At 42.1% G+C, this 12032-nt stretch overlaps 1 protein-coding gene across 2 annotated transcripts in view; it reads left to right on the top strand.

Annotated features, from left to right (window-relative positions):
* The window catches only part of CFAP54 (cilia and flagella associated protein 54), a 538848-nt gene that overhangs the window by 87790 nt on the left and 439026 nt on the right, over positions 1–12032 (top strand). For both annotated transcript variants that reach the window (XM_077472059.1, XM_077472058.1), the window contains exons 7-8: positions 204–317; positions 6810–6911. In XM_077472059.1, coding sequence (XP_077328185.1) covers positions 204–317; positions 6810–6911 — 216 coding nt within the window. The remainder of the gene's footprint in view (positions 1–203; positions 318–6809; positions 6912–12032) is intronic.

Genomic DNA, 12032 nt, shown 5'->3' with positions numbered 1-12032 from the left:
ATAAATAAATTCCGTTTCTATCCAATAATTTCCAATAAATTAAGTAAAAACAAATATCTTTTAAGGCCCCCAGTGGCCTGTGGCCTTCCTTGTTTACAGAAGATTATGCCATAATTAATGTTTGTTCGATGGTGCATTGTTTCTTTTTATACCATTGAGAATTATTGCAAAATGTTGTATTTGATGTTTGTGTTTCTTTTTAGGTGTTTGCTCGTCGTGCTCTCAGTAAGATAAGTGAGCTTAGTCAGCTTGAAAACATGAGTGATTCTTCCTACAATGAAGGAGCAAAGAAAGCTTTTAAAGAGTCCACTCTTAAGGTAAACAAGCATTTTTTGTGGCTTAAGAAGTATTGCATTGACTGGTTCAAGGCATGAGTTACAATCTCAATAAGATATTCACATACACGTGAGTCAGTGATTCATACAATGCATTTTTGTAATACTTGCTGTGAGGCTTCTTTTATAAGTTTCTATAATCTTCTTTTACTGAAATTTGTTGTTACGGATTTTCTTGCATGGAAAAGATCATCTGCCATTTTCACATCTCAGTTTCAAGGAACTACTTTGGGGCTAGGACCTGTATATAATGTTTGTAGTATAAGGTTCAGTTATATAAATGACAAGCTTCCTAATGGAAAAAGAAAAAAATCGTATAATTATATTTGCGAATAAATGTTTAAATCAATATAGAAAAGATGATTTTAGCAGTTAATTTCCCACAAGAATCAAACTTCAACAAAGAAAAAAATGGCAAATGTTGCTGGTAAGCCTCTTTTAACCTTAATTAGAGGATATTATTGAGCTTTAGGCTACAAAGCTGGAGTTAAAATCAATGAAAAACATCAGAGTTGCCTGTGTCCCAAATCTCTATTCACCTCCTAGGTGATGATAGGACAATTAAAGGTTTTGCGTATCTTATTTTGAGAAGAATGAGGAAGCCCCCTCCATCTTCCTTCATAAGCAGCATAAAGACTCTGGTCTTTGAGTCTCATTTTTAAATTGTGTAAAATAAGAACTGTCTGTGTTGCCATGTAACAACTAATCATATTAAATTCCACAAAAAAATAAGAAAAAAGACAATTGGAGAATAAAAAGATAAGTTGATTGAATGCCATGCAGGTTAAAGCAGTAGTATCCCAAAATATGCTTCCTTTCTTATTTTTACCTGTTGATCTGGCCAGTAAGTCTGTTATTTTTCAACTTCCTATAACAGACCAAGCTATCCAGGTAAAGTGGCAGTTAGAGAGTTGAGAAATAAATGTTTAAGATAAGAGAGAGAGGCGCCTCTGAGTGTAGACTGTAAAATTCTTATTTAATGCACAGGTGGTTAAAAACACTCACATTAAGTAGTACATTAACAGGCAATGTAAAGATTCCAAACTGGAGGGAGACCCTCGATGTGTCATCTGTATCCCTTGCGCTGGGGGAGTCCTGTTGGCATGTGTCCGCTCCTGGGGGCTGTATTAGATGTGCAGAGCCGGCCGATGTAGAGCAGTGAGCGTTAGTCCGAGGCGTGGAACGCACGAGGAACTCCGGGCGACGGGAGATGACGTCACAGGGGATGCCGTCGCCTGGAGTTCCTCGTGCGTTCCACGCCTCGGACTAATGCTCACTGCTCTACATCGGCCGGCTCTGCACATCTAATACAGCCCCCAGGAGCGGACACACGCCAACAGGACTCCCCCAGCGCAAGGGATACAGATGACACATTGAGCGTCTCCCTCCGGTTTGGAATCTTTACATTGCCTGTTAATGCACTACTTAATGTGAGTGTTTTTAACCACCTATGCATTAAATAAGAATTTTACAGTCTACACTCAGAGGCGCCTCTCTCTCTTATCTTTACAGTACTAATTGGGAACCTGTTTCAGTTTCCACTGGATGGCTGCCGTGTTTGGGCCGTACTTTTACCCCCCTGAGAGTTTTTACCCCCCTGAGAGTGATTAACCCCTTCCCTGTCGGATTTTAGACCTAGTTAAGGAAGCGGTCCTCTACTTCCGCCCCTTTCACTCCCATCCCCCCCATCCCTTTCCATTCCCCCTCTTGTGCTGATTGCACCTATAGCATTATTACTTGCAGAATTATCATTATGCCTTTTTAATATGTTTTTTAAATATTGTGTTTATTAAGTGTTTTTCACTTCTTGAAAAATAGTGATAGGCGGGTGGGTGTTTTTATGAGCGCCATAATACTTGTATAAATAAATGTTTAACACTGACAGGGGTGTTAAAATTTTCATCTTTTATTCATTAAAGAAACAATGATGGTGATAGTGCTGCTGGCCAAATGAGTCTCTGTTGCTCCTCCATTCTGAGTGGAGACACCCAGGTCCGCCATCAGGGGGGTACAGCCCATACACCTGTAAGGGGTCTGAGCGTCTGGACGGGCCTGGCCAGGTGGGAGAAGGCAAGGACTGGTGTAGGGGAGCTCTGTGGCTGCGCTGGCTTTTGGAGTGAATGTGAGTTGGCAGCTGTATCACTGAGCTTGCATTGGGCTCTTTGCGGACACCGCTGGCAAATTCCTGCATGTGCACTCCTCGTGTTTGCACAAGAGCTGAGACCAGGAACACCACCTTACAAGTAAGGGCTGTTCTACAAGTGAAGGGGGAGAGGGTGTACATGTGTGTGTTCAATGGGTACATGTGTCAGTGTACGTGTGTGTGTGATCAATGGGTACGTGTGTGTGTGTGTGTGTCTGTGTTCAATGGGTACATGTGTTTGTGCACATGTGTGTGTATGTGTCTGTGTACATGTATGTGTCTGTGTACATGTCTCTGTGTACATATGTGTGTGTATGTGTCTGTGCACATGTGTGTGTGTGTGTGTATATGTCTCTGTGTACACGTGTGTGTGCCTCTGTGTACATGCGTGTGTATGTCTGTGTACATGTGTATGTGTGTGTGTATGTCTGTCTGTGTCTGCGTGTCATATATACACATGTAAGGGGGGCTGAGAGCATTCAGCTGCTGGATCTGGATGTCTCTTTTTGGCATATAATTTCCTACTGTTAAACCTTGAAAGCACTAATGACTTATAATACATGTGTGCATTTTCATATATGACATTGTATGAGTGTTAAAATAAAAGTGTGTGCACTGAAGGACTTGGTGGGATAGCTAGTGGGCGGATTTGGTGGGATGGCCAGTGAATGGGCCCTGGGAAATGTTGGTGGTTAGGCCTGGGGGGGCCCCAGGCCTCAAGCTGTCTAAGGGGCCCCACAATTTCTGATGGCTGCCCTGGAGACACCCTAAGCCCTTGTACACACGGTCGGACATTGCGACAACAAAATCCATCAGATTTTGTCCGAAACTGGTGTTGCATACACACGGTCGGACAAAGTTGTCGGAAAATCCGATCGTTCGGAATGTGATGACGTTATTTAGTTATGACAGGACTACGTTCAGGCTAGTAGCCAATAGCTTTGGTCTAAGAATTTGATCTGAGCATGCGTGGCACTTTGTCCAGTCGGAATTCTCTACAAACGATCGGACAAAGTCCGATCGTATCATGTTGTTGGAAAAATGTTATATCCAGCTCTCAAACTTTGTTGGTCGGACATTCCGATAACACGATGAAGCCCACACACGGTCGGATTATCCGAAAACGCGATCCGATTGGACATTTTCCGTCTGAATGTCCGATCGTGTGTACAAGGCCTAAGACAGACAGTGTGCTACTGATTGAATTACAGGATGAAAATAAAGAAAACAATCCAAAATAGAAAACGAATACAGCCAGCACATCTAAGAAGTGGTTAACTGCAATATATTAACCACTTGCCTGGCCTACCGTAAAGTTATGTCTGAGCAGGAGCATTACTATCCTAGGTGGGTGTCATATGGCGTCCTCCAGGTGGGCTCATCGTATGTGCCCTAGGGGTCATGCAGCGGCATGGTCTTTCACCCGCTGTGTCCACCGGACATGTCGAAAGACAGATTTTGTACTGGGCTGGGCCTGATACCATGTGATCACTGTGACTGGTACCATGTGATCACTGTGACTAATCACAACAGTACACAATTGCTTTTATTTATAGCCATTCTTTGTGTACTATTGTGATCTCTGTGATTGGTCACAGTTATCGCATGGTACAGGGGCTAGTCACAGTGGACCTCTACCTTGTGATGGCTGTGGCCAATTGGGCATTGGTAGTAAACATTGGTACATGAATGGATGCCATTCAAAAAAATGATTACTTATAACAGGGATCAGATCTTGACTGTAAAATGCATTCATAGTGAAAAAAACATGCCATGAGTGTGTGTGTGTGTGTGTGTGTGGGGGGGGGGGGGGTTAGGTACCAGAAAAGATTTGGTAGGGATAGAGAAGGACACATGTTGTCTCAAGGCTTAGGGCACCCCATGAGATGGAGGGCTGAAGGGATACTGATGTGGTCTGATTAGCCCTGTGCAACATGGCATAATGTAGAGGGCTTAAGAAGAGAATGCAGAAGATAAAAAGGAGGAGAAGAAGAGAGAAAAAGTGAGAGGGAAAAAATAAAGGGCGGGGGGGGGGGGGGGGGTAAGGTAGGGAAGGAGGGATAAGAGGCAGGTCTTTTTTTTTGTTTTTAGTCACTGCCACACCATGATGACTCTGTACTGCTCTGGTGACAAAAAAAAAGACAAAAAAAAGAAAATTTTTAATTTATTTCTTCATTTTCCAAAAATTTTTCAAAAGGGCTCATTTGGGGGGTATTTGTATTACCCTGGCGTTTTAGGGCCTCAAGACATGAGATAATACTATACAATGAATTGGGTTATTTTTAACAAATGTCACAGAATACATTTTGGCCTAAATTTATGACAGAAACAAAGAAAAACAGCAGAGAGTGGACTTCAGCCCGTTCTCTGCTGATGTCACAGATGTCAGTCCAGGCACAGCATCATCCCGACCACGGAGTCTTGATCTGTCAAGTGCCTGGGCAAGACATCTGGTTCAGCCTCTCAGCGAGCCACTGAGAGATTGAGCTAGCCACCTCGCCAACTCCACAGCTCAGCGCTCTGATGAGCAAGGAGGGAGCAGAGCAGAGAGCTGTGACTAACAGTCTACAGCTCTCTGCTCATGGAGCTCTGAAAACTGATTGATTGGCGATGTTCAAACGATCAGTTCTCAATGCAGAGGCACCAGGGGACAGATGCAGCATCGGACTGATGCTGCATCCACCTAGCTAAGTATGATGGGGGAAAAAAAAATCCTTTACTTCTCTTTTACATACCACCAAAGGAAATCTTTATCTGTCTAAGAAAATGGATGTTCACACCCATGAGATCCGATGCCTATCTGAGTTTGCAGATCGCACTGCGATATGCAAACTGATTTGGGGGTGTCATTAACTTTTAACTGACACTCCCAGCAGTTTGCATAGGGCAGTGTGAACTGCCGCCGGGAGATATGCGATGCGGGAACCCACAGTGGATTTGCAGGGTTCCCACATTGCACCAGTGGGAACCGCCTCTTAGTGTTGTCAGTGGTGCCCAGTGTAGGGTTGCCACCTCATCCCTTTAAACCTGAACACGTATGCTGCTGAAAAATTTTCTGTAGCCAACACTTCTGGGTGTTCCAGATGCTGTCACATGCTGTGGTTCCTTCCACTGGCCCCTACATCTCTGCTATGTCCTCTATTTATGTAGGGATCAACAGATGGAAGATTTTTCAGGCAGCTGTACCTCTTTTAGACAGTGAAGGCAGTGGGATAGTAAGTATTAGGAAGTAGTAAAGGAAAGAAAATTGCTTGATTCCCCTATCAGCACAGTCAGTGTTAGTGGGGCAAACCCTTGTGCTTGCACTATAGTGGGAGATTTCTCCACTGTCAGAATACAATAATCACGGCTGGCGGGTATAGTCGATAGATCGACATTAATACATCCAGCCTGCCCACAGATGGCTCTAAATTCATCCAGGTCCTGTTGAATTTTAAATCCTCTATGGCTGGCTTGACTCGTAAAAATGAATAGCAGCAGGAATCTGAATACGTTGATACTATATACCGGTATTTAAAAAAAAAATCATGTTGGCAAATATGTAACATTTCGCAAAAAAAAATAAAAAATAGAGAAGATTATATGCAGAACATTTAGGGAAAAAACTGAGAGCAGCCTTATAAATTATTTTGCTGTGTTAGTAATTGTTTGCTGGAATATCTAGTTAATACTCATTAATACTTTTCTTTCTTGATTAAAAAGATGTAAACAACAATTTTCCATCTTCTAAACCATTAGAACAAACAAAATATGTAACCTCTCCTATTAAAGTTGTATAATCAATCATGAAAAACACAAATACAAATTTAAAAAATATGTTTTGTATTTTGTGATAATCATTTCTCATATTTGAAATAGCAGCATGATTCACCACTAAAACTTTTAAAACTAACAAATTCCCAAAACTTTTTTGTTAAAACACCCTTATTACGGATGCATGGTACCCAGCAGGGTGAAGGTTTAGACTTGGTTTCAATTGACTAAGTTGCAGTATCACTTGTGACATTTAGTCAGGAATTAGGATATGTAGGGCTTCCCTAGGGGTAATAATGAGCCCTTTCCTTGGTCAGAAGTGCTACATTTCAAAATACCGATAATGGTTATCAGCCTAGAACATTGTGGCAGTTCACAGTAGAGCAGCAATGCATTTGAGGACAGCCAGATGTCGTATGACCACCTGCTGTCAGTGACTCATCTGCTTGTTTGTGGGCAGCCTATTAATGTGACAGACTTATCTTAAAATTTGAAAGTATAATCTAAATATGATTAACAAATTGTAGATACACAAGTAAATTTGTATATATAATAACCAAATTATTGTTTTTCATCAGATGGCAGTGATGATCTTCAAAAGAGCTGTGTTTGAGTCTAGAAGAAAACCAAAAGAAATTCTTCGCCCAAAACTGAAGAACAATCTAAAGGATGCAGAAAAGGTAAATCTGATATATATCTAGTATTCCAGGACTGTTGTCACAATCAGGGGTCAGGCTTGAAGACCAATTGCTATAGCAGTTGCAGGACTACCACTAACCAGCAGGATAGGTACACATGCAGTCACCCTGGCAGATGACACAGGCTCATCTGAGGTTTGGAATCTAAGTACTAACCTGTTTTCACCAGAGCTCCTGATGGAGGAGATGGCTTTAGCTGCGTGTTAGTACCAGGTCGCGGTCCTCAGGATCGGCCCACCAGGAGGTGAGCAAGCCGGGGTTCAGTAGCGGATGAGCAGGTAAGGATCAAACAGAAGCGTGGTCAGAAAGCAAGCCAAAAGGTCGGTAACGAGTTGTTGCAGGTTGGGATCAGGCAGAAGCATAGTCGTGGAACAAGCCAAGGGTCGATAACGAGCAGATAAAATATAAACGGCAGCAGGGAAGATAGGAGCGAGATACAGGCTGGAGATAGCACCATATTCTGGCAAGGAGGAAGTGAAGAAACATGGCTTATATCAGGAAGTTCATGGGAGGAGCAAAGAGTTCAAGGTTCAGCTGAAATCAAGGTATAAGACAGGGTTGTCTAAAGGATCCGACAAGGCACTGTCCAGCATCTCATAAAGCTCAGTGAGAAGTTTAATTGCCAGACACAGCTGAGGTCCCAGATTCAAGTCCATGTCCTGACAACTGTACTTATTATCTTGTACTCATGAGCCAATGGCTAATGCAGCAGGGTAAAGTGGGCTCACTCCGAAACCAACTCCAAGCGTATGTACAGCGCTCGCTCCACTCATTTTAAGATTGGCCTTTACCTGTGTTGACACCCAGTTATCCACAGGAGTACAGGACCCAACTGTGGTGGAACTGCTTGCCCTCCAAACTGTTCCAGTAGACCGCGAGCTAATACCAGCCCTTCTACCCCAAGCATTATACACAGACAAGATGTTGGGATAAGAACCAAAGGAATGACCATTTATTGAACAGAAATACAGGTTTTTATACACTTCAATAGTAGATCAGTCACAGCATGAACAATAAAACCAAATATTTATCAAAAACATTACACAAAAGTTTAGATAACGAGGTAAAGTTGACACAAGGCAAATCCCATCATAGGAACCTCCCAGAGTTATCCAAATTAGCCAACAGACAGAAACAATAGGTGACTCAACAATGGGAATGCACACCTAGGAGGCATACAATGGGAGAAACACACTTAATAAACATAACACCTTAATATTTAGACTACAGCAGGAGCCCACCAGCATCAGGTTGCTTGAGTTGATTATATTAACATCTGCTCTGAGTCTCACAGTCTAAAGCAGTCATTGCTGGTTTGGGCATAGAGACCCCAAATATGTATATGGGTCCTCCAGTTCCCAGAGTCTGTATGTTTTGGGGAAACATGGACTTGAGTCCGAAGCAAGACCACTCCAAGGGTCCCCCAGGCACACACCTCCTAAAGAGTAGTGTTCCCTTAAATGCTAGGGCCCATAGTCAGTGGGCAAGAGGTCACCCTGCAGTCCCCTCCAAAAGCCCTTGTCCTGGTTGGGTCTGTCAAACCCAAATAAGAGTGAAGGGAACCAATGGCTCGCAGTAAAAGTTGGGCAAACTTACTTCCTATTTCTCTTGGGGGGGGGGTCTGCAAATATTTTTGAGATTAACATTAACCACTTGGCGCCCATACTACGTCTATTGACCTCATGGGCTTTCAGTGGTTATATCTAAATGATGCCTGAGGCCATAGACATCATTCAGATATTGCCGTTTTCAGCCGGCGATTCCCTGAACCATAAGAACAATCATAGCGGCTGTTCCGCCGCTTGATCGTTCTTACGGGCAGCGGGAGGGGACGCCCCCCCCGCCGCCCTCCGGTGCTTCTACCGACTCACCGTTTCCATCGGTGAGTCGGTCACAGGATCCGCCGGCCCATAGAGATTTCCGGCGCACTAGATCGTCCCCGGGGTCTCTATGATCGTTCGGAGGCCGGGCGCGATGTTATGACGTCACGCCCGGCCTCTGTATTCAAACGGCGCCGATCTGGCTATGAAGCCAGGATCGTTTTTTTTTTTTTTTTATTCTTCCCAGCCTAGAGGTGAGATATGGGGTCTTATTGACCCCATATCTCACTGTAAATATGTCCGATCATGCCATATTCCTATTACAAGGGATGTTTACATTCCTTGTAATAGGAATAAAAGTCATCAATTTTTTTTTTTAAGTGTAAAACTAAAATAAATAAATAAAATTAACAATAAAAAAAATAATATTTAAAGCGCCCCAGTCCCCGTGAGCTCGCACACAGAAGCGAACGCATACGTAAGTCCCGCCCACATATGAAAACGGTGTTCAAACCACACATGTGAGATATCGCCACGAACGTTAGAGTGAGAGCAATAATTCTAGCCCTAGACCTCCCCTGTAACCCAAAATATGTAACCAGTAAAAAAATTTAAAGCATCGCCTATGGGGATTTTTAAATACCAAAGTTTGACGCCATTCCAAGAGCGCGTGCAATTTTGTGGCTATGGGGCAGGAAGTGAAGGAAAACCTCCCCAGTGGGACACAGATGGCAAAGAAATATGACAGGAGTTATAACCCTCACTTACTCTATCCAACATGAAAAAAAGTTTTGCCTTTAGTTCTTTAGGACAAGGTGAAGATAGCAGTAATAGTAAGGGATCTCTGCTGGCAATGTAGACATGAACTTCTGAACTGTCAAAAGAAAAATTGTTAAGTGATCAAAATGTGCATACTTTGAACTCTACCATTTTATGTCTATGGCCAACTTCATTGTAAAACCTTTTTTTGCAATTGTTTACTCAGTAATGAAAGAAGTATCTCCATATGATTTTAGGCAATCACCTTTCCAAGCAACAGCGGAAAAACAAATAATTCATGTGATCTGGATGTGTTTTCCCTCCGAGTGCTGTGTCTCTAATGTTGATTATTTCATAACAGTAAAGGTTGTTATCCATAATTATGTCTAATTGGCAGAATTGTTTCCAGAAGGCAAGAAGTGTTGCTTGTTTTTTTAATTATTTTATTATACCCAAAACATTTCCAAACACTACTATGAAGATTTGCATGATTGTGTTTTTATGTGTTTCAATATGTAACTTGCCTGGTGGCATGATATTTTTTAAATATCTAACATTTTAAAGGACTGTCGTGTATTTATGTATGATTCAATCTAACTCTATGTTTTTTTCGGCAAATATGATAACACCAGGTACTGTTAGAATGAAACATACGTGAAATGGGGTATTAAGTATTCTACCCTTGCTGATTGGTCTTTAAATTTGGCTGATTCTAACTTCTTTTGGCTGCTGTCTAATGTGACCATACCACACACATATGACAGGTCACCCCCACTGTACCAAACAGATGCATGGTACCAATCTACAGTAACTCAAATTTTACTACTTCTGTGTGTGTGGGTGACTGTATATAGAAAGAAATTAAAATCCCAACCTGAATACATAGCCTTCCTCCTGCTAGATGCTGTGCTAGAACAGATTATGTGTTTTGACAGTGAGTAGTGGGAGAGGCAGTAGACTGAGTGATTTAGTGCCCCTCCACCTGGGTGGGAGCAAGGCGCAGGATATAATATAATATAATATAATATAATGAAAGTAGAAGCACTTATTGTTAAGCTCAAGTGTATTTTCCATTCTACTTTTTGCTATCATAGCAGAAGAGTAAATGGAAGGGTTTTTTGACAACCAGACTGGGATTATTTACTTCATTGACAGACCGGGAATTATTAACATTACCTCTTATGAATACAGTAGCTTCAGTGATATAGGTAATGTTCCTTCTACACATCAGTCTGATAAAATATATGTAAAGCCAGCTTGTCGGCACGTTGGCCATGTAATATAAGAGCTGGAGGCAGATAAAGGATCAGTGCACTTATGTATCACTTTGGGGGACCATAAGGCAGGTTGTTTATGGCTTGGCTAATTATCTTGAGCAGTAGAAAGACAGTGCAGAACTGGTCATTTGTTGCATCATGTTGCCTTGATTACTGTTCTCCTTATCCCCACTAGCATGTAGTTGGGATATGAGTAGTTGGGATATGAGTAGTTGGGATATGAGGGGCACGATCTATGACATATTGGCTGACATGCCAAAATAACATGCCAAATGTGGCATGTCAGGGGGTCAGGAGTCCTTAAATCAGAAGTTCCAAACCATATGTTGGTTTCTACAACAAGTGAGATGCTTAAATGTACCATGGAGAATTAGTATTTGTCGCTCCACCCTCTCTCAAAGTTTTTTTTTCACGTGTCTTATTTTGAAGAATACGTGGACGTACCCACTCATACTCATTCTCCATGATACATTTAAGCATCACACTTGTTGCAGAAACCAACATAATGTATTTAGTGGAACTTCTGATTTAAGGACACCTGACCCTCTAACATGGCACATTTGGCATGTAATTTTTTAGAGGGGGGGGGGACGGGGGGCAGAGTGGGTACCTAGTTTTGACAGGTACTCAGCTCCCACTTCTGCTTTTGCTGTCTAGACATTTTGAGCGGAAGTTCTCCATTCTTCCTCCCTTCCTGCAATCTTCTGGGACAATTCACAGGTCCCAGAAGATTGCCCGGCCATTGAGGAGGCGCAACAGGCAGCTGTGAAGCCACAAGCTATAATCAATACCCCCCCCAAAAAAAACAAATTTCTTCATCAGTTTAGGCCAATATATATTCTTCTGCATATGGTATATTTGGTAAAAAAAAAACAAAAAAAAAAAACACACTAAGCGTTTATTGATTGGTTTGATCAAAATTTATAGCATCTGCAAACTATGGGAAAGATTTATGGCATTTTTATAATTATTATTTTTTTTTACTAGTAATGGTGGCAATCTGGGATTTTTAGCATTACGGCAACATTGCAGCCAACAGATTGGACACTTTTGACACTTTTTGGGACCATTGACATATATTCAGCGATCAGTGCTATAAAAATGCACTGAATACTGTGTAAATGTCACTGGTAGGGAAGGGGTTAATACTAGGGGGCGATCAAGGGGTTAAATGTGTGTTCCCTCAGTGTGTTCTAACAGTATGGGGATACGACTGACTGGAGGAGGATATCTATCATTGTTTCTAC

This window comes from Lithobates pipiens, unplaced genomic scaffold (genome assembly GCF_037356315.1).
Source record: "Lithobates pipiens isolate NorthernLeopardFrog02 unplaced genomic scaffold, aLitPip1_a1.2 Scaffold_8, whole genome shotgun sequence".
NCBI lineage: Eukaryota > Metazoa > Chordata > Amphibia > Anura > Ranidae > Lithobates > Lithobates pipiens.
The sequence above is the reverse complement of the archived record's forward strand: the minus strand, read 5'-3'. Positions and strand labels throughout refer to the sequence as shown.